The sequence below is a fragment of the Loxodonta africana genome, chromosome 6 (assembly GCF_030014295.1).
Source record: "Loxodonta africana isolate mLoxAfr1 chromosome 6, mLoxAfr1.hap2, whole genome shotgun sequence".
NCBI lineage: Eukaryota > Metazoa > Chordata > Mammalia > Proboscidea > Elephantidae > Loxodonta > Loxodonta africana.
Window position 1 is genome coordinate 37603008 of NC_087347.1, and position 23407 is coordinate 37626414.

General features: G+C 39.3%; 1 protein-coding gene across 16 annotated transcripts in view; it reads right to left on the minus strand.

Moving 5' to 3' along the window:
• Window positions 1–15326: 15326 nt before the first annotated feature.
• Window positions 15327–23407, minus strand: part of PIKFYVE (phosphoinositide kinase, FYVE-type zinc finger containing) — an 89535-nt gene continuing 81454 nt past the window's right edge. For 14 of the 16 annotated variants that reach the window (XM_023541927.2, XM_064286736.1, XM_064286742.1 and 11 more), the window contains 4 exons: window positions 23028–23102; window positions 18904–22500; window positions 18758–18780; window positions 15327–15534 (listed from right to left, as the gene is read on the minus strand). In XM_023541927.2, the coding sequence (XP_023397695.2) occupies window positions 22385–22500; window positions 23028–23102 (191 nt within the window). In that variant the 3' untranslated portion in view covers window positions 15327–15534; window positions 18758–18780; window positions 18904–22384. Of the gene's footprint in view, window positions 15535–18668; window positions 18781–18903; window positions 22501–23027; window positions 23103–23407 lie in introns of all 16 variants that reach the window. The other 2 variants (XM_064286735.1, XM_064286730.1) reach the window with 2 other exon arrangements.

Consider the following 23407-nt stretch of genomic DNA (forward strand, 5'->3'; position numbering starts at 1 on the left):
TGGAAAGTGCACACAGTTTGTGAGAGCTGACAGTTTGTCAGATAAAATATTTTGACTGTATCAAAGGAACTTTTTACATCCTTTGTAGTAGCAACTGGCTAAAATCCTAAGAGAGTTGCTGAGAACATGTATCTCTGCAGTATACGGCTGGTATTACTGCTATTTGAGAGAAAGTGGCTATTATTGAATTTTATTGACACAGAAATAACTTTTTTCTAGAGAAGAGGGTGCTCTTTATATGTGAGTCATTATTTTCAGTAAGCTCTTTAAACTGTTGTTTCTTTTGTGTGCTGTTGAGTCAATTTCGACTCATAGTGACCCTATATGACAGAGTAGAAATGTCCCACAGGGTTTCCGAGGCTGAAATCTTTACAGGAGCAAATCACCAGATCTTTTCTCCCACAGAGCCGCTGGTGGGTTCAAACTGTCGACCTTTAGGTTAGCAGCAGAGTGCTTACCGTTATACCATCAGGGCTCCTAGCTCTGTAAACTAAACCCACTGCCATTGAGTCGATTCCGGCTCCTAGTAAACTACATGGGTCAAAAAAAAAACTAAAAAAATTTATAGTCACGGATCAAACTCTGATTAGAACTTTCGAAATCATAATTTGGCAATTAATGCTCACCTGTGAATTCAGGACTTAAATTAAGGGGAGGTTAATACAAATCCAACTTTTGGTTAGGTGGAATCCACTCGACAGCAACTAGTTTGGTTTTCCTAATACAAATCCAGCAACAATCCTAGAATAATGTGTCTACCTCTTTTCGTGCCTTCCTATATTTTGCAACTCTTTATGTAATTCTTGAACTTTAGTGAAGAAGCCATTATATGTCCAATATGTATACTTATGTGTTTTTGCTCATTAAAACATTTTTTGTAGAACATTTATGTATAAGTCTATTTACATAAAAGGGCTGGTTTCTTCGTTTTAAAATATTTGCTAAATTATGCCTATGTACCACAATAAAAAAAGGAAAAAATATTTGCTAACTGCTTTTAAATCCACAGAGTGGAGGAAACTAGGGAAAAAGCACACTGTCAGATGCCCGGCAAAATCAGTTCTGCCTGAAAAGCCAAGAACTGCATTGCTAAATTGGCTTTATCATTACATTAAATAAAAATCAAGCAGATCTGAATTCTGTCAGAGCTAAGTCAATCTTATGCACCAAAGAAGGATGTCAGCTCTGTCGATGTGGCAAAACATGCTGAATAATTGAATTGTTTCCTATGTTCATCTGAATTACTGGTGTGGGGGAGGAGGGATTAGGTGATGAAAGCAGTAATCTACAAAACTGTACCTTACATATTTAAGGGACATTTCCAGTAAAGGGATGGGAGTGGGTGGGAATGGGAACAGATAATAGGAAAAAAATTAAAGGACTTAAACACTACTGAGATTGGAGTCCATATGTGTGAAAATGGCCAAGGCACCCACTGCCATCGAGGAGATGCCAACTCATAGGGATCCTTTAGGACAGAGTAGAGCTGCCCCATAGGGTTCCAAGGCTGTAAATCTTTTTTATTATTATTCATTTTTTTATTGTGCTTTAGGTGAAAGGTTTACAGCTCAAGTTAGTTTTTCATACAAAAACTTGCATGCATATTGTTATGTGACCCTAGTTGCAATCCCTATAATGTGACAGCACACTTCCCCTTTCCACCCCGGGATTTCCTGTGTCCATTCAACCAGCTCCTGTCCCTTAACGCCTTCTCATCCTGCCTCCGGACAGGAGCCGCTCATTTAATCTCATGTATCTATTTCAATTAAGAAGCACATGCTTCACGGGTATCAGTTTATGCTTTATAGTACAGTCTAATCTTTGTCTGAAGAGTTGGCTTTGGGAATTGTTTTAGTTCTGGGTTAACAGGGAGTCTGGGGGCCATAACTTCTGGGATTCCCCCAGTCTCAATCAGACCATTAAGTCTGGTCTTTTTACTAGAATTTGAGTTCTACACCACACTTTTCTCCTGCTCCGTCAGGAACTCTATTGTGTTCCCTGTCAGGGCGGTCATTGGTGGTAGCCAGACACCATCTAGTTCTTCTGGTCTCAGGCTGATGGAGTCTCTGGCTTATGTGACCTTTTTGTCTCTTGGGCTCATATTTCTCATGTCTTTGGTGTTCTTCATTCTCCTTTGCTCCAGGTGGGTTGAGACCAATTGATGCATCTTAGATGGCTGCTTGAAAGCTTTTAAGACCCCAGATGACACTCACCCAAGTGGGATGCAGAACATTTTAATAAACTTCGTTATGCCAATTGACCTAGATGTACCCCGGAACCATGGTCCCTAGACCCCCGCCCCTGCTCTGTCCCTGGAAGTGTTTGGTTGTGTTCAGGAAACTTCTTAGCTTTTGGTTTAGTCAGGTGTGCTGACTTCCCCTGTATTGTGTGTTGTCCTTCCCTTCACCCAAAATAATTCTTGTTTCTTTTTTTTACTATCTAGTTAGTGAATTCCCATTTCCCTCCCTCTCCACCCTCGAAACCATCAAAGAATGTTTTCTTCTGCATTTAAGTCTTTTCTTGAGTTCTTATAATAGTGGTCTCATACAATATTTGTCCTTTTGCAACTAATTCACTCAGCATAATGCCATCCAGACTCATCCATATTGTGAGATGTTTCTCAGATTCATCATTGTTCTTTATCATTGAGTAGTATTTCACCATGTGAATATACCATAATTTGTTTATCCATTCATCCGCTGATGGGCGCCTAGGTTGTTTCCATCTTTCTGTCATTATGAACAATTCTACAGTGAACTGTGATGTCTCTTATTTCTCTAGGATATATTCCAAGAAGTGGATTGCTGGATCATATGGTACTTCTATTTCTAGCTTTTAAAGGAAGCACCAAATCAATTTCCAAAGTGGTTGTACCATTTTACATTCCCACCAGGAGTGTGTAAGTGTTCCAATCTCTCCATAACCTCTCCAACATTTATTATTTTGTGTTTTTTGGATTAATGCTAGCCTTGTTGGGGTGAGACGGTATCTCATTGTAGTTCTGATGTGCAATTTCTCTAATGGCTAATGATCATGAGCATTTCTTCATGTATCTCTTAGTCGTCTGAATGTCTTCTTTGGTGAAGTGCCTGTTCATATCCTGTGCCCGTTTTTTAATCAGGTTGTCTTTTTGTTGTTGAAGTTTTGCAGTTATCTTGTAGATTTTAGAGATTAAACCCTGATCAGATGTGTCGTAGCCAGAAATTTTTTCCCAGTCTGTCTTTTTACTCTTTTGGTGAAGTCTTTTGATGAGCATAAGTGTTTGATTTTTAGGAGCTCCCAGTTATCTTGCTTCTCTTCTGCTATTTGTACATTGTTATGTTTTGTAATCTGTTTATGCCATGTATTAGGGCTCCTAGCATTGTCACTATTTTTTTTTCATGATCTTTATCATTTTAGATTTTATGTTCAAGTCTTTGATCCATTTTGAGTTAGTTTTTGTGCATGGTGTGAGATATGGGTCTTGTTTCATTTTTTGCAAGTGGATATCCAGTTATGCCAGGACCATTTGTTAAAGAGACTGTCTTTTCCCCATTTAATGGACTTTGGGCCTTTGTCAAATATTAGCTGCTCACAGGTGGATGATTTTACACCTGGATTCTCAATTCTGTTCCATTGGTCTATGTATTTGTTATTGTACCAGTACCAGGCTGTTTTGACTACCGTTTTATAAAATCAGGTAGTGCGAGGTCTCCTACTTTGTTCTTCTTCTTCGGTAATGCTTTACTTATCCAGGGCCTCTTCCCTTTCCATATGAAGTTGGTGATTTGTTTCTCCATCTCATTAAAAAATGTCACTGGTATTTGGATCGGGATTGCACTGTATCTGTAGATCACTTTGGGTAGAACTGACATTTTCACAATGTTCCGTCCTCCTAATCATGACCAGGGATTGTTTTTTCACTTATGGAGGTCTCTTTTGGTTTCTTGCAGTAGTGTCTTATAGTTTTCTCTGTGTAAGTCTTTCACATCTCCCTCTAGTTAGATTTATTCCTAAGTGTTTCATCTTCTTGGGGACTATTGTAAATGGTATTGACTTTGTGATTTCCTCTTTGAAGTTCTCTTTCTTGGTGTAGAGGAATCCAACTGATTTTTAAATGTTTATTTTATATCCTGATACTCTGCTGAAATCCTCCATTAGTTTCAATAGTTTTGTTGTGGATTCTTTGGGGTTTTCTGTGTATCATGATATGATATCTGCAAACAGGAATACTTTCATTTCTTCCTTACCAACTTGGATGCCCTTTATTTCTTTTTCTAGCCTAATTGCTCTGGTTAGGACCTCCAGCACAATGTTGAATAAGAGCGATAATAAAGGGCATCCTTGTCTGGTTCCCGTTCTCAAGGGGAATGCTTTCAGACTCTCTCCATTTAGGATGTTATCGGTTATTGGCTTTGTATAAATGTCCTTTATTATGTTGAGGAATTTCTCTTCTATTCCTATTTTGCTGAGAGTTTTTATCAGGAATGGGTGTTGGACTTTGTCAAGTGCCTCTTCTGAATCAGTCTGATAAGACCATATGGTTCTTTTATTTATGTGATGGATTGTATTAATTGTTTTTCTATTGTTGAACCAACCCTGCATACCTGGTATGAATCCCACGTGGTCATAGTGAATTATTTTTTTGATATGTTGTTGAATTCTATTGACTAGAATTTTGCTGAGGGTTTTTGAGTCTATGTTCATGAGTGATATTGGTCTATAATTTTCTTTTTTTGTGTTGTCTTTCCCTGATTTTGATACCAGGGTTACACTGGCTTCATAGAATGAATTCAGGTATATTCTGTCCTTTTCTATGCTCTGAAATACTTTTAGTAATAGTGGTGTTAACTCTTCTCTGAAAGTTTGGTAGAATTCTCCAGTGAAGCCATCAGGGCCAGGGCTTTTTTCAGCTGGGAGTTTTTAAATTATGTCTTTAGTCTCTTCTATTGTTGCAGGTTTCTTTAGTTGTTCTACCTTTATTTGTGCTAGTTTAGGTAGGCAGTGCATTTCTAGAAATTAGTCCATTTCCTATAGGTTTTTCAAATTTCTTGGAGTACAATTTTTCATAGTATTCTGTTATGATTCTTTTAATTTCAGTTGAGTCTGTTGTGATATCGCCCATCTCATTTCTTATTTGGGTTATTTGCTTCCTCTCCTGTTTTTCTTTTGTCAGTTTAGCCAATGGTTTAGCAATTTTGTTAATCTTTTCCAAGGACCAACTTTTGGTCTTGTTAACTCTTTGAATTGTTTTTCTATTCTCTATTTCATTTAATTCTGCTCTAATTTTTATTATTTGATTTCTTCTGGTACCCAAGGGCTTCTTTTGCTGCTGTCTGTTTGTTCAAGTTGTAGGGTTAATGTTTTGATTCTGGTCCTTTCTTCTTTTGGGATGTGTGCATTTATTTATATAAACTGATCTCTGAGCAGTACTTTTGCAGTGACCTGAAGGTTCTGGTAGGATGTGTTTTCATTCTCATTTGATTCTGTGAATTTCTTTACTCTGTCCTTAATTTTCTTCTATAACCCAGTAGTTTTTGAGCAAGGTCTTGTTCAGTTTCCACGTATTTTTTTTTTCCTTGTTTTTTCTGTTATTGATTTCTACTTTATGGCTCTATTGTCAGAAAAAATGCTTTGTAATATTTCGATGCCTTTGGATTCTGTTAAAGCTTTCTTTGTGGACTAATATGTAGTCTATTCTGGAGACTGTTTCATGCGCATTGGAAAAGAAAGTGTACTTGGCTGCTGTTGGGTAGAGTGTTCTGTACATGTCTATGAGATCAAGTTGGTTGATTATTGCATTAAGATCTTCTGTGTCTTTATTGGGAAACCCTGGTAGCATAGTGGTTAAGTGCTACAGCTGCTAACCAAAGGGATGGCAGTTCGAATCCACCAGGCGCTCCTTGGAAACTCTATGGGACAGTTCTACTCTGTCCTATAGGGTCACTATGAGTTGGAATCGACTCAACGGCACTGGGTTTGGTTTGGTTTTTGGTGTCTTTATTGAGCTTCTCTCTGGATGTTCTGTCCTTCACTGAAAGTGGTGTGTGGGAGTCTCCTACTATTATTGTGGAGCTGTCTATTTCTGTTTTCAATGCTTATATTATCTTGGTATAAATGCTGTCATCACTGGCTGACAAACCTAGAAGCAACATTAGGCTAAATGTTAATAAGCATGGTAAAGTTGGCATGCTGTTTCAATGTCTGCAAGGCAGTGAAATGTATTTACTAATACCTAAATGTTTTGTTAGGCTCTTACAGGATATAAAGAGCAGGTGATGCCCATATTACCTGATGGGCATTTATTATCTATATTGGGGAAAGAAAGGAAATCCTGAAATTTATTTGGGCTTCATTGAGAACTAGAAGTCAACCCAATTCCAGAGAAAATGGCAACTCTGACAACCCAAAAGAACTGCTGGAGATATGGGTACCTGGTCATCCCCTCAGAAGCCCATTCTCTCTTACTCCCTACTCTACTGAGCCCACTGTTCCCATAATCCAGCTTTTCACACTACAGTCTCAGTTTATAAATAACAGTGCCTGCTTCTACAACATTCTCTTGAAATCAAACTGACCATGAAAAGGGATTTGATTGGATTCAACAGCCATCATCCAATGTGGAGTATTCCTATTGGACAGAGTCTTCAAACCAGATTACTTCATAGGCTGCTGGGTTCTATGCCAAAAAAAACCAAACCCATTTCTGTAACTCGATTCTGACTGTTGTAGCCCTACAGGACATGGTAGAACTGCCCCATAGGATTTCCAAGGAGCAGCTGGTAGATTCAAACTGCCAACATTTTGGTTAGCAGCTGAGCTATTAACTACTATACCACCAGGGCTGGGCTCTATACAGAGTTGCTTTGGGCATAAGAAAGGGCTGGATCAATCAGTAATGGCCTCAATAACTGAGTCACATGACAAAAAACATGAGGAGTTATAGTAGAAACCACTAGCAACCACTTTATTCAAAAGGGAAAACCCTGGTAAGTCCTAGAGTTCTATGACTCTTCCTAGGAAATTCTTGAACCTGAGGGTAGTTTCGGAACCTCCTGAACTTGCAGTTGGTGTTAGAAGTAAGAGCAGTCTTGAGGATTGTGCTCTCAAACCTTGAAACTCTGAGTAGGTGGTGCCGAGAGAAGTGGAATTAACTACAATGACTCTGACTCACTAAACTGTGTGGTTTGGGAAGAAGGAAAAGGATGAGAGGTGGAGGATGATGAACCTTTAATTCCTGAATGGCCACAGGGTCACCTATGTTATGGAACTATAGCTGTGCTGCGATCAGTTATTGGAGGGAAAACTTAGCAATGAAATTTAAAAACGATATATCCAGCTCCCAAAGAGTTAGCTCACTGGATACACAAGGAAATGCAAAATAATGAATGAGTTAAATATACAATTCCTTAGTTATTGTTATCTACAATAGCTAAAATAATAGTGAGACAGAGTGTTGGCGTAGGTCCTTATAGTGGGCCAAGCTTGGATTCTGGCTGGTCCAAGCTGTAATCTTAGCTTCAGGGCCCCTACCAACAGGGAAAGTTAGAACAAAAGTAAAAGGAAACATTGGTTTGGCTCTTGACACTGGGCCAAGCTTGGAGTCTGGCAGATCTGAGCTATAGCTGCTAGCCTGAGTTGCTTCCAAAGGCAGAAGTTACACTGCCACAACAGACAACAAAGAAAAGTCAGAAAATTAGTAAGAGAATGGGCAGAGAAAAGGGAAAAGTCATGGGATTCATTATAGCAGGGGTGGAAATCTTTAAATGGTTAAGAAATGGGAGGAATAAAGCAGACATTGATGGGGTCAAAACAAAGGTCATAATGCAACACTTTTGGAAGTTGGGTGGACCAATGCCCCTGCTGTTCCCCCAAAACTGAAGGGCCCTAAACAAATCTTATTTATTCACCCTAGTATGGAGAAATTCAAAAAGCCAAAAGGCACATAACAATGAGAAATCTGAAGTCCAGTCGAATACAGCAATGGACCCACAATCTAATCAAAATAAGGGCTAATGAGAAGAGAGGGCCTGGGTCTCTTGGCCTGAGCCCCAAGCTGGGTACCCAAGGCCATATGCACCTGTGTAGGTACAATGGTCAGGGGAATGCAGAAGAGACGTTTCTGGGACTCCTCGTCACAGAAGCCCCATGCACTGTGGTTCCAAAACCTATTGAAGTCTTAACCCAAACTGGGGCTACAGTTAGATTGGGAGGATATAGGCATGCACGGGTTGATGGGATCAAGGTGGAAGTTTGGGTGAAAACTGCTATGCTAAACAGACTTTATGTGAAGTGGTTGTGTCTTATTTACCTAAATATATTGTGGAAATATGTATTACATCTGACTGGGGAACACTTCCCCTACTAAGCACTGTAAAACCAAAATCTGTTGGTAAAATCCTAAGGGTGGTTAGCTAGCTTGGGAGGATATAGGAATGCAAGGGTTGACCGGATTAAAAGTTTGGACAAAAACGGGAATGTCTGGCTGGACTTTGTAAAGTAGGTCAGTCTCCTTTAACTGAATGTTATTAACCAACATGATTCACTTAAAGATAACATTCTTCAAATCAGTAAATCTGTCATCTTGCTAACTGAATAAACATTCTCAGTGAAGGACTATTTACCTCCATCAACAAAACAGATCCTTATCAGTCTTTACCTCACCAACGCAAAAAAAAACAAACCCAATGCTGTCGAGTCGATTCTGACTCATAGCGACCCTATAGGACAGAGTAACACCGCCCCATAGGGTTTCCAAGGAGCACCTGGTGGATATGAACTGCCAACCCTTTGGTTAGCAGCCATAGCACTTAACCACTATGCCACCAGGGTTTCCCTTTACCTCACATTGTATGACAATTTTATATTTATTGCTACCAGGAAATTGCAAGCTCCTTAAGGTGAGGAGTGCCTTCCATGTAGATAGTACCAATATCTAGTCTACAGTACACGTTCAACACGTTTAATAACTGAACGAAGCTATTGCCTGAATTTAGCGGGTTTAAAAATAAGTCTTTTCAATTCTCAACAGTAATCAACATGCACTTAGGCCATCAGATTTCACATTTGCTAATATGATCTTCAAAAGACCAATTAGTCCAGTTAGTCCGGCGAGAAGACAGATTGCAATGGGTGAGGGGAGGTTAGTATGAGGTGGCACCAAATATGGCATTAGCTTTCTCAAAGTTTTGTAATGGGAGGTAAAGAAAAAGAGGATTACCGCATTAGGGAGGTTAAGGAAGATGACTGTGACCATCATTTTTTTTAATATTTTATTGTGTTTTAGGTGAAAGTTCACAGAACAAATTAGGTTTCCATCTAACAATTTTTTTTTTACATATTGTTCCATGCCTTTGGTTACAATTTTCACAATGTGTCAGCATTCTCATTATTTCCATTCTGTTTGTTCTGTTTCCATTGATCTAGCTTCCCCAGGGTTTTTGTTTTTTGTTTTTTTTTTAATTGTGCTTTAGGAGAAGGTTTATAGCACAAGTTAGTTACTCCTTCAATAGTTTATACACAAATTGTTCCATGACATTGATTGCAACTCCCTCAGTGTGTCAGTACTCTCCCCATTTCCATGCGTCTGGTTTTCCTGCCCCTTCCTACCTTCTCATTTTTGCTTTCAAGATTTATTGTCCTTTTGGTCTCATGTAGATGACTGTCCCAAGTAGCACTTTCCTCATATGTATTATTGTTCATTTATAGGCCTATCATTTGACTTCAGTGTGATCTCCAGGAATGGCTTCAGTTCCAAGTTAGAAAGGTGTCTAAGGGTCATAGTCTTGGGGTTTCCTTGCTGTTTACTTTAGAATGCTGGAAATTCAACATGTTGAAAGGAAAGACTAACACAGAAGTTAAAGGTATAGAAAAAAATATATAGGGGCTACATTCTGAAGAAAGATGCAACAGGAGACAGAGAAAAGGATCAAGACCAAAAGAGGAAAGAGAAGTTAAACTTGAACTTTTCCACCTTCACGATGAGACTGATAATAAGATGGATTGAAAAATAAATTCACCCGTTCACACGATGGATTCAGAATACTGTATAAATGTCAAGAGACTATCTGTACTATATTACTAACCTACGGAAGCATGAAAATTCACATCAATTATAAAACCAACATTTGATTGGACTTAGAATAATTTATCGTATCCTAAAAAATAATGTTTTATTGTTACTCTGAAAACAATAGTTTCTTTACTCACAAATACATATATATTTTTCTGGAACAACAGTACGTAAACATAGCTGCTGTTATGTCAGCTTCTTGATGACCTTATGTACAACAAAATGAAATACTGCCCAGTCCTGAGTCATCTTCATGACTGCTGGTATGTTCAAGTCCATCTTATGGCTGCTGTGCCAGTCCACCTCAGGGTGTCGTTCCCCCTTGCTGGCCCTCTACTTCACCAAACATGTCCTCCTCTAGCCATTGATTTCTCCTAATGATGTGCTCAAAGCAAGTCAGGTATTTTGTTTTGATTCATAGGCCTTCGCTGGCGAATTTTCCGGAGTAAGTCACCGGGCCTTTCTCCTTAGTCTGTCTTCATCTGAAAGCTCTGCTGAAACCTAGCTACCACGAGTGGCTCTGGTGGTATTTGAAGTACTAGCAGCATATCTTTCAGCATCACAGCAACAAGCAAGCCACCACAGTATGACGAAGAGTCAGATGGGTAGTGGAACTGTAGTAGGGACAGTCAATTCTTAATTCATAATTTTTGAAATCAGTGAATGTTGTAGCAAACTACCAAAATTAAAACTTGTAGATCTCACCTGTAAGATCATTTACGCATGAAAGTTTCAAAATCAGTTTACTCATACTGCTACATAACTTAATACACTCGATCAAAAATAGCTTCCGTTATACACAGTTTAGGTTTCTTCTGGTTAATTAAACTTGGTTGGAAGCAAAACAAACGAGAAAGTGCTTTTCTCTGTAAATTTGTGTACACATGCATTCACACACACACAGCAATTAAGGAAAATGTTTCAAAATCAAAAAAGAATTGAGGACCAAAGTGACATAAATAAAAAAGCCATGAGTTGAGTCATTCCAGGGACACTGTATTCACTAGGTGGTTTTTATAAGGTGATTTCATTACCAGTATGGAGAAGAAAGTATTTCTGAGACAGTACTGTGAATAGTACACACCATGATGATGATAAGTAGCAGAAAAAGTATCATTTCTCATTAGGGGGAGAGCAAGTGGGAGTACGGAGTAAGATGTATGTAAACTTATATGTGACAGACTGATTGGATTTGTAAACGTTCACTTGAAGCTTAATAAAAGTTAATAAAAAAAAAAAAAGTATCATTCCTGTGGCAGACAGAATGTGCCAGACAGCAGTTTCCAGGTCTGGATTAACCTACGCTTAAGGCAATGAGCCCCCACGTGTCTGTCAGTTTGTCGTACTGTGGGGCCTTGCGTGTTGGTGTGATGCTGGAAGCTATGCCCCAGGTATTCAGATACCAGCAGGGTCACCCATGAAGGACAGGTTTCAGCTGAGCTTCCAGACTAAGACAGACTAGGAAGAAGGACCCGACAGTCTACTTCTGAAAAGCATTAGCCAGTGAAAACCTTATGAATAGCAGCGGAACACTATCTCATACAGTGCTGGAAGATGAGCCCCCCAGGTTGGAAGGCCCGCAAAAGACAACGGGAAGAGCTGCCTCCTTAGAGTCGACCTTAACGACGTGGATGGAGTAAAGATTTCAGGATCTTCATTTGATCGTGCGGCATGACTCAAAATGAGAAGAAACAGCTGCAAACATCCATTAATAATCGGAACCTGGAATGTACGAAGGATGAATCTAGGAAAATTGGAAATCGTGAAAAATGAAATGGAATGCATAAGCATTAATATTCCAGGTATTAGTGAGCTGAAATGGATTGGTATTGGTCATTTTGAATTGGACAATCGTATAGTCTACCACGCTGGGAATGGACAACTTGAAGAGGAATGGTGTTGTATTTATCATCAAAAAGAACATTTCAAGACCTATCCTAAAGTACAACGCTGTCAGTGATAGGATAATATCCATACGCCTACAAGGAAGACCAGTTAACATGACTATTATTCAAGTTTACGCACCAAACACTAAGGCCAAAGACAAAGAAACTGAAGACTTTTATTGAACATGCCATCAGGATGCAGTGATAATTACTGGTGATTGGAATGTGAAAGTTGGAAACAAAGAAGGAGGATAGGCAGTTGGAACCTATGGCCTTGGTAATAGAATGCCAAAGATCGAATGATAGAATTTCGCAAGACCAACGACTTCTTCACTGCCAATACCTTTTTTCACCAACATAAACTGAAGAGCTTGGATTTTTCAGAGATGTCTCATCCAGCTTATTCAGCATCATCTATAATTGCATTTAACTTCCAGTGGACAAAGTAAAAGAGCAGAGACCACTGGTTCATAGCTAATTCTCCGAAATCGGAGTAACACTTTATATAATTTCCACCTACAGGCTTTGAGATGAGCATGGGAGAAATTCAATAGCATCCCTTTTAGTGATGTGACCAGTCAGAACAGATGTTACTTGAGAAATCACTTACAGAACAATAGGTTGTGTCTTTCTTTTGGCACCATGAGCTAGATTCTCCTAATAGATCTTTCATGGTTTGTAATTTGGTGCTTTAATTGCTATTACTGGAGAGGATAACAACTGTCAGATTGTATGGAGCTGGAGCTACAAGATGGGTTTCTCCAAGATAAAGTGGCATTATTAGAAGCAGAAATGCCCATCAGACTCTCTGTGAAGGAATCCAGAAGCACCTACCAGTTCTGCACTCAATTAACTAGAGTGATTTAGTATTCCTAGACAGACACACTTTCAAGACAAGAAACTAACAGGCAAAGGTGGCAACTTCAGGAGCCTGACTTAGGGTTCTTTGCTCCCAAGAACATGCTCTGTTCAGAATATGATAATGTATACCTGTGTATACAGTCACAACTATCTGATAGTAACCTCAAAACATATTTTGCATAGTTAAAATGCTCTCTCCCTAGTTATAGTATTATCTGATTTGTTGCATGTAATAGGACTTCAATTAGAAGAGGATGGACTTTTTAAAATCATTTTTAAAACAGAAATAAAGAAAAAACTTTAAATTTGATAGAGAAAACATTGTATTAAATATTTAGCACAGTATTTAGATATAATCTTTACAAAATCCCACCTGACTTGGGTTTCTACTTTTGGCCAAGATGGAGTAACAGGGACAAGATGTAACTCCCACCTGAACACACCCAAAAAGAAAAAAGACAATATATGAAGCAAGTTTTCAAGACACTGGACACCACCCAGAAAAAGGACAATTATCACTGAAAGACAGGAAACAGTTGTGGTGAATCCTATCTACGTTCATCCCAAATTACTGCCTGAGAAGTTTCCAGACTGAGACACAAGGGGGAACTAGGCAGAACTGATGGGGAACCTGGCAGGCTTCCTAACAGGAGGAAGTTCATGGAGACGAACGCAATTCATAGGGCAAGACCCAGCCATCTGCAGAGGGTCCTGAGTATCCAGCAGAGTGCTCATCAGTACATCCAAGTGAGGAAACTTCCCAAGGCCAGGGAAAGAAAGAGCCATCTGAAACGACTGTTTATCTGCCTCTTTCCATTTGCCTGTCTTCTAAATTTAAGACATGTTGGTTCTTTAAATTGGAGGAGGAAAATATTTTAATAGGATACTAAAAATAAGGGCAGAAGACACCCTTATACTTAATCACATTAAAAACAGTCAATTTGGGGTGCAGCTATTCCTATCAACAGTAATTTATTTTTACAAACAGGCTTTAATCTCCTATTTCAGCGGTATATGGAAGGCTAATTTGTCAAGCATTTGAGGTTTATATAAGAACACAAGCTTTTAATGCTTTAAAACAAACAGGTCTGAGTAGCACAAGGCAATTTCTAAAACTTACCTGAAAACAATCCTAAACCCCAAACTAAGCCTGTTGCCAGAGTCAATTCCAACTCACAGCGATCCTACAGGAGAGAACTGCCCCATGTGGTTTCCAAGGAGCAGCTGTTATATTCCAACTGCCCACCTTCTGATTAGCGGCTGTAGCTCTTAACCACTATACCATTAGGGTTTCCAGGGTTTCCTAGTGCTCTTAAAATTGAATTTTGAAATCTGAGGATCACGTACTTCAAGGCCCTCTACTGGCCACTGCTCAGCACTGCAACCTCATTTTGGTCTATTTACTTAACTCCAGCAAACTTCATGCAAATACCTTCCCTCCCCCAACTATCTCTCAGTTTCTCTTACTCAGGATGCCTTCTTGAGTGGGTTCAATGACTCGGTAAGAGCTTAGATTTCCAAATATACAATTGCTCGTGTTCCTCCCTAGATGCCTAAGACATAAGTTACCTAGGGCCAGGGTTGATTTGTGCTTAGCCAGCATGATGCCCAATTCCTCACTTATTTACCGAAGACATATCTACTGATGACATGTGGCAAAGTGCTCTCAAATCCTGAGCGTGCCTCAGCATGACTAGAGGAACTTAAGAACCTAGAACTCTCTAAAGTGGGGTAGGTATGGGGAGGTGTCTATAGGGGTCTCTTCGGAAAATTCATGTAAACAGGCTAAATGTAGACCATCTCCTGAATATATCCTGAGCTTAAAGTGCCTATCCCTTGCTCTAGCAGTTTTTATGTGCAGTTGGGAATTTATCAAGCTAAAATTTCCTCCCCCCATCACAATGATTTTGCTATTTGGACATTAAGAAATTCAACAATGGAAGCAGCAGTCAAGAAATCAAATGATGTATTGCACTGGGCTAATCTGCAAAAGACCTCTTTAAAGTGTTAAAAAGATGTCACCTTGAGGACTAAGGTGTGCCTGACCCAAGCAATGGTATTTTCAACCATCTCATATGCATGTGAAAGCTAGATGATGACTAAACATCAAAGAATGGATGCCTTTGAATTATGGTAATGGTAAACAATATTAAATATACCATTGCCTGCCAGAAAAAAATCTGTCTTGGAAGTAGTAGTTAGAATGCTCCTTGGAGGCAAGGCTTCATATTACATACTGTGGACATGTTATCAGGGGGGACCAGTCCCTGGAGAAGGACATCATGCTTGGTAGACAGTCGGTGAAAAAGAGGAAGACCCTCAAAGAGATGGACTGACACAGTGGCTACAGCAATGGGCTCAAATATAGCAATGATTTTGAGGATAGCACAGGACCAGGCAATATTTTGATCTGTTGTACATAGGATCACAATGAGTCGGAACTGACTCGACAGCACCTAACAACAGATGCAACAAACATTCAGGGCCAGGCAAATTCAAGGCAGCTACGTCCAAGGAAGCATTAAATGACAATTTACTACCATAACATCTTTATTTTCTATATAACAAATCAGGAAAAGAGATTTACAAAAAAGAAAAATCTTCTTTCAAGAGGTGAAGACATCGGAAGCAATTTCTAGGGCAGCAGCTGGTGATTTATCTCACTCCATGGCTTTATCACTTTTCAAAACACTTTACTTGGATCTCTGTCTCATCTTTCTTCTCTTTCGTTTTAGCCTAAGACATCAGAATACTTATTATAGAACAAAAGTTTTCTTTTTGGCATAAATTAGGGGACGGGGACATTGTTCCGGATTTTGTCACTAACACAATCCTTCACATACGCTTATGTACTTACAATGGACAGTCTTGAAAAGTTGCACCTATTTTCCTGGAGTTTTAATAATGATCTTTCAGTTGGTATGTATTTAGTTTACATAACCGTTCCTTATTAGGTATCTTTCCAGTGATTTGCTTGGCAGGTAGTACATTATTTAACATTTCTAGAAGTACACCCACGTTTGAACATTTTGACCATCTACTCAAAAGAGCTGATCAAATTTATAGTATATTATCACATCATAGTTAGATTACAAAAGAATTCTGGACAACACGCCCTAAAGTGTATTTAATTATTTAAAAAAAAAAAAAAAACTTGCCCAGAGGTACCCACTAGCCCATGTCTTGACCAAGTACCTTTTCTACAAACTATTCCCCAAGTTTTTAAATGACAATCTCTTAAATCCATCAAATGACTTAATACAATGGAAAAATCTTACTATAGTGCCTACCACAAAGTAAACACTTAATAAATGTTAACTACTAAGAACTCCCAATCCTCAGTAGAGAACAGGCTCAAGGACTAGAATGCCTGGGTTTGAATTCCAGCTGTGACCTTGGGCAAACCATTTAACCTTGCCTTTTTTCTTTTTTTCAACTGGGCATCTCTGTGACTCAACCACATAACTTGCTTCAATTACTGCAACAGTCTCCTAACTGGTCTTCCAGCTTCCACACCATCTATTCACAACATCCCAAAGTCACCTTTGTGACACCTCTACTCAAAACCACCTACCTGAAGGCTTTCCATTCAAGAGTTAAGGTCAAAGTCCCATGTAATCTTGACTAGCCCTTTCTCACCTCCTTTTAACCACCTACCCCCACACCTGAAGCAAGCTGTTTTCCTGGCTGTTCTTCAAACAAACCAGGAGGCTTCCATCTCAGGGCCTTTGACTGGAAAGAACATTACCCACATAACTGCATGACTTGTTCCCTACTTTTTTTTTTTAATGTCACTCCTTAAATGTCACCTGAAGAGTGAAGCCTTCCTTAAAACAGCTTGTATAAAACACTAAGTCTTGCAATTCCCTCTTTCCCCTACTCCTTTTCCTCTGTAGCATGTACCTGACACACAACACGCTGCTTACTGTAGAAGCTGTCACTACTACAGGAGCCCTGGTGGCGCACTGGTTAAGAGGTTGGCTGCTAACCAAAATGGCTGGCAGTTCAAATCCACCAGCTGCTCCTTAGAAACCCTACGGAGCAAGTCTGCTCTGTCCTATACGGTCGCTAAGAGTCGGAATGGCAACAGGTTTGGGTTCTGGTCACTAGGACGGCAGTTACATGAGTTCACTGCTGTATACTCAGCACCTGGAATAGAACTTGGTACACAGTAGTTACCCAAATATTATTAAACGTGTGTATTCATTTCTATTCTTTATGAAAAACAAATAAAAGATACAGAAACTTGGGAGAGGAAGAGTACACAGAGGTCCAAATTTCATTTTTCTCTATGTTCTAGACATCTTTGGAATATGACATGAAAGAATGTCAGGCAAATAAAATTTCTGGTAACTACAGCAAACATCTGAGCACTATGTTCCAGGGAATGTTGTCAAGGCTTCAAACGGATTATGTTTTTTATAAAACCATCACAACAATCTCACAGGGTACCATCATCCCTAGACACACAATGTCCAAGGTCACAGTGCTAGGCAACTGCAGAAACCACATCTTGAATGCACGAAGCCTGGCTCCCATGTCCTACTCTTAACCACTGCATTTAAAGTTCTCTATTAAAAAAAAAAAAAACTGTTCCTGTCAGGTGGATTCCAACTCATAGAACCCTGTAGCACCTTAAATTTATCTTGTCCTATAAACGATGAGTACAAAAGGAACATGTATGTCACTTAAAAATACATATGTACATATGTGGTTTCATGCTCAAAAGCTTATTACTGTTAGGGGCTCAGATCCTAAAGAGTAAAGAAATTGCATGTTGTGCCCCAATGACCTTTCTAACCACCTTACTTCTACTGTCTTACTTAATCACAACAAACTGCAAGATACGTATTATCAGTCCCATTTCACAGATTCAGGAAATCAACAGAGCAGTGAACCAACTTCCCCCAGTAAATGTGTTAATAAATAGCCACAGCCAGAATTTATTATCGGTCTTAACGCCCTAACTCTATATACCCTGCTGCCTCCCTGGAAGCATGAAAATGCCCGAAGGAAGGTCAAAGCTAGGGGCTCGGCAGCTACAGAAAAGCAAAGTTACCTATCTATCTAGCCTACTACTACTAAAATGAGCTAGTAGAAAAGCTGAATTTGGTGGAAGACAAAGTTACAACACTACTAAAAATAAAGCTGTGAGATTTTAAGGTCAATTGGGACAGGCTAACTTTGCAAGCCTCCTGAAAGCCTTCTGCCTGCTCCACAGAAAAATGCACATTATTATGCGTGCAGTTTCAGGAGGTTCACAGCCCCCCTCCGCACCGTGGACCCAAGTTAAATTCCGTGTCCTGCCACGTTAGCGGTGAATCAAAAAAGAAACAGGCAGGACGAGTGTGGAAGCGTAACTGACATCGTGCCCTCTCTCCATTGCGAATGAGTCATATCACATCCCACAACGAGGAGGAAAAAACCCAAACTCTGCAACCGGAGGTAACTTCCCACAAAGTCACCCAAACCAGTTCAAGTCTCCCAAATAAATGAAATCCTGGACATTTCCTTCAAGTGCTGCATACTTAACACAATGTTATGCTTGGCTTCTGCAACCTTTGCAGATCTAAAAGTCATCCAAACACCGCGGTTTTTCCACCACAAACAGGCCAACTCTAAGCTTGGTAACCTTGGTCACCCTCTGGGTTTTTTAAGCCTTCCGTGAGCCAGCAGTTTAAAAGTCTACAGCCGTTCTTTGCAGGTAAGCTTTTCTAAACACTTTTCTTAGCATTCCACTGACCAAAAAAAAAAAGTTTTCACAAAGTTTTTGTGAGGCCTATCACAAAACTCTTAAGAGCTACCTTAAGAGAACATTCTTCAGGGCGTCTTTCAAGTTTAAAAAAAAAAAAAAGCTTAGCTTCCTTAACCATTAACGTAGGCATTTTGTCAGGAATTAATCAATCTCCGACACAGCGACTTCGACGTGAGTGGGTACAGAGCTCGCAGCGCCACGTACCTCCGCATCCGCTTCTTCCGCCACTGCAAGAGAAAAGCAGGGAGCGCTAGAGCCCGGGCCTCCGCCGCCCGCGCCCGTGCCGCCAGCCGCCCCTCCGGCCGCGGCCGCACCCGCATCCGCGTCCGACCCCCGCCCGGCCGCCTCACCTTCGCCCTCATGAGTCCAGGCGCCGCGAGGTGGACCTCACGGTCGCGAGCCCACGGCGGCAGGTGACACAGGGACGGCACCCTCAGGTAGCACGAGAAAAGACGCCTCGCCCCGCGCGGGAGAACTTGTAGCGGAAAGAACTCCGGCCCTGAGGCGGAGGCAGCCAATCCCGGCAGGGGAAGGGCAGAACTTTGTCGCGGCCCTATCAAGAAAGCGGAAACACGGAAGGACGGGAAGGCCGCACGCCCACAGCCGTTACTGGCGGAACGAAAGACTGCTTTAAGACCCATTTCCGGGTGTTAATTTAGTCGGGGAAGAAACAAAATAGGAAGACTGGGCACCGCTTCTAAACCAGGGGGTAGGCTGACGCACCAGATTCTCTTGGTTGTTAATTTCCTCGAACAGAGTCAAGGCTAAGTGGAGTAAGTACATTCTCAGTTTATTGTAAGTGCCTTTATTTACAGTACGAGTCTCCAAAAGGGGTCAAGTCAGTTATCTTTTAAATAAGATCCAATCATATAAAACACAGCCGGAACCAATGTAGAGAAATATATACAATATGATACATTAAGTACTTTTAATATTGTTAATAGAATTTCTCAAAAGAGGCAATTATGATTTACAGCGTCATTTAGTTAAAATTAAACGTCAAAAAACGCAATGTACATTTTTTACAAAACCGATAAAGCAGCATTCTCAAAAACTGCTCATGATTGGAATTTTTATTTTTCTATAATACACTGCACCCGTGTTACAAAAACAAACAAAAAAAGGCATTGCACTAGACCATTTGAATACTGCGTAAGTCAGTATGTTAACACTTGAGAAATAATGAATAGCCTGACCTGTTTCACCATCAGGCCCACAATAGTTTTCACTCTGCTAAGTCAACTTTCTACATATGGATTACCTTCCTTGGCAGTTTTATACAAGCGCACTATTAATGGTAAAATGCCAAGGAGAAAACCTGATACCACAAAAATGAGTACAACCCTACTGTTTACAACACCCAACGAAAGACAACGCTAGAAAACGACTCACTGCTGGATCAAGGAAAAATTATAAGAACATTTTGCAGGAAATTTTGAGTATAAATTTGAAGTGTTCCATACACTACAAAAGGGTTCGCAGCAGCTTGCGTATTCACCTTGTTTTTCTCAGGCTTGGATAGGAAAAAAGTAAACCCATATTTTTTAATGAATTTTGGATGGCATCAAAAGCTTCATTTATGAATAATATTTTTGTACAAAGCAACATGTTCACACAGTTTTCTTCTGCTATTGCCAATTATTCTCAGGGCTCATATTTTACTCTAAGGATTAAGATTTCTTCCTCATCCCTGACTTTTCAACATTAGTATTTTCTAGGCCTTGAAAGGGAATTCAAGAAGGGAAACGCTCAGCCATTTAATTCTTAACACAAGTAGCACAATATTTGAAACAGATTATATCTACGATGGTGGCCTATAAAAGACCACGAGGGGTTTGGGGATATGGTTCTACCATTCAAAACAAAGAGTTAAATTTTATATTGCCCTTCATTAATACAGCCCAGACATTAGCTTTAAAAAGGCAGATCATCCTTGCAAGGCAGCAACTATTGCTTCAGAACTTAGCACACTGGAATTTTTTTTAACCACAGAATTACCTAAGAGGCAGCAGTGCTTTAATAAACAATTTTTCAATCATGAGCAAGGTAAACAAAATCAACATTAACACATACACTGTCAGGAGCTATTCCCATAGAGCAGTCTGGCAACGCACATGGTATTTAGACTAAAACAAACAACCAACCTGATTACGGGTAAGGGAAGACACCTTCTACTTGGAGCACTCATGAGTAGTGGTGCAGGAAATGGACAGGATAAATAACGCCAAATAACCTGACACAAAGTAAGGAAAGAGACAGTGTGTACATTGAAAACACATCGTTCCTGGACACATAAGAAGTAATAATGGTCCACATATCTTTCACCTTTGTGCAACTCCTTTACTAGTCTTTGATATCAAAACTAAAACCATCAGTGTTTTGTACATCTTCACGAGGCACATACATGTTAAAAAAAAAAAAAGCATTTATCATCAGTCATAAATCCCCAACTTGCTCGAGTTCAGAACAAACCACGTTTCTAATAAGCACCAAATACCAAACTAATGCTTTCATTCTCTAAAGCAAACTTTCCAAAAGGTTCCTCTTTCATGTACCTATAGTCTATGTAATTGAAATATATCCATATTTTTTCCTTATATGAAAATTGCAAGATTAAATAGTGAAGAAATATGCTAATATAGGAAAGCCAAGAGAAGAAAGCTTAAAACTTTAAAAATCCCCAAATTATCCTTGTTGCAGAAAGAAGCCAAGAGGAAATATTCTGTGTTACAATATTTCCTCAAAGATAATTTAGTACCTCTTATCACTTTTAAAACCAAAACCTCTGACCATTAAACAGGAAGTCCCATAGAAGAATAACTGTCTCTTAACGTTTCTCAGTAGCCAGAGCTGGTCAATGTGTAGTAAAGCTAGAAAACAGGGATGTCTACCCTGGAAACTTTCTGGATGCCACTTAAATTGCTGGCTTTCAATAAAAACACACTTTACCCTCTATAAAAAACAAGCAAGTGCTTCCTTCTCACCATACTTCCTTGGGATCAGGTCTAATTTTTTAGGTTAAAAAAAAAAGAGCCTTCATTAATAATTCTCCCTTTGCGGATTTAGTGACCACCGTTTCAAAGTTGTAAACAAGCTTTAAAAAATAGCTCCAAAAAAGGCTTAAAGTTAATGGCTGTAGTCTCCTGTCACCCACAGAGGAGTAAAGAAAGACCTTTAAAAACATCAAACATACTCAAAACGAATCAAGCTGAGGAGATACTGAACATGACAGGATTCTAGTTTAAGTCAAACTGCTCAAAAAAAAAAAAAAAAACAGGTCATGCCAACCTGCTTAACTGGCCATAAATGGAATAATTAGGAATTTTTTTAAAGGCTTCAGAAATTTTGATGAGTAACATTAAATTGTTACATAAGAAACACAAAACAAACTCACCAACTCTATAAACACTTTCAAAATAAAGAAGGTGTCCAATGTGATGCCAGGACAGTCATATCTATAAGACACTGTTTCCTTAACACCTTAAGTTAGCAAACATGACTATCCATTTTCACCCTATCGCCTCATCTCTAACATACCTTCAACTATGTCCTTTAGCTCTTTGAAATGTGTCCCTATACTTTAGCTTAAGTGAGAAAAAGTTCATGCAACTTCCCAGCCTACAAATAGCTTTCACAGGTACCACAACCCAGAGTGCAAATCCATGCAGCTTTTGCCCTTCAGTTATGGATGGCCTACAACAGCCACAGAACTGAGAGGCCTTCACATACAGTGGTGAATCTGATGAAGAAATAAAACATGTAGCTTATTTTTGGTCCTTTGTTCTAGGCCCTTCTCCTTTACAGTCCATTTCAAAATATGTGCTTCACACTTCAACAGTTCAGACCCAAGCCTGTCCAGTGGTCTGGTACCATCAGGAAATACTTGTCCATTGCTTCACAAAATCTAGTCCTGTACAATTCTGGAGAGACAACAGTTGGCATTTTACCTAAGATTATGAAAGAGAAAAGGGAAAAGAAAGCTATTATATAATTGATTGGGCAACTGACTTCAACCGACTGTGTTCCTTCATATAAACTGCCATAAAGACACATATACGTGAGCAGGCTAAGTGAGCAGGTAGGGTGTCCACTGTGCTACACAACATGGAACAGTGTTCTTTCTGGGAGTAGTTTCCATTAAAAGACTGGCTTTTGCTTAGAGGAGCTAGCAGTGCTTAGAGAACTCAGAAGACTTATTCTTCAACTGTTAAAGACAAACTCATTATTCAGAACCTCTGATCTTTTTCTTGCATTTTTTTTTTTAAACTTTGTCTTTTCAGAACCACTGTCATTTTAACAAAAATTTAAACCGAGTACTTCCTCACCTACATAATTCCTCTTATTTTTTGGTCATTTTGAAGATGACAATGAAATAGAGATAACCACTTATTTTTTAGAATTAAAAAAGCATCCATTGATAAAAAAAATGACCTAAGAACAGTTTAAAGAGAAACAAAATGAACATTCTGCTCACCTTGTCCTCCTAAAATTCCTGTTGATTTTACAACCATTTCAAGCTTTTTGTCCCATGTAAATGTTCGAATATAATCTGTTAGGGGGAATAAATTAGTAAAGCTGTGTTGATAAGTAAATGACGATAATAATTACTTTCACTACTACTACTAAAATTGTTAACTTTTATTCAGTGCTGACAATGTGCCAGGTACTGTTCTAAAAGTTATTATTTTTAATCCATATTAATTTGTTTAACCTTCATAGCACCCTACAGGGCCTCATTTATAAGTGTCTTTTTGGTGAAGATAATAAAATATAAAAGAAGAAACTGAATACAGGAACTAGAATTTACAAACTATCTTGAAATATCAAATGAAAGTGGAGAAATTCAATAAGCTA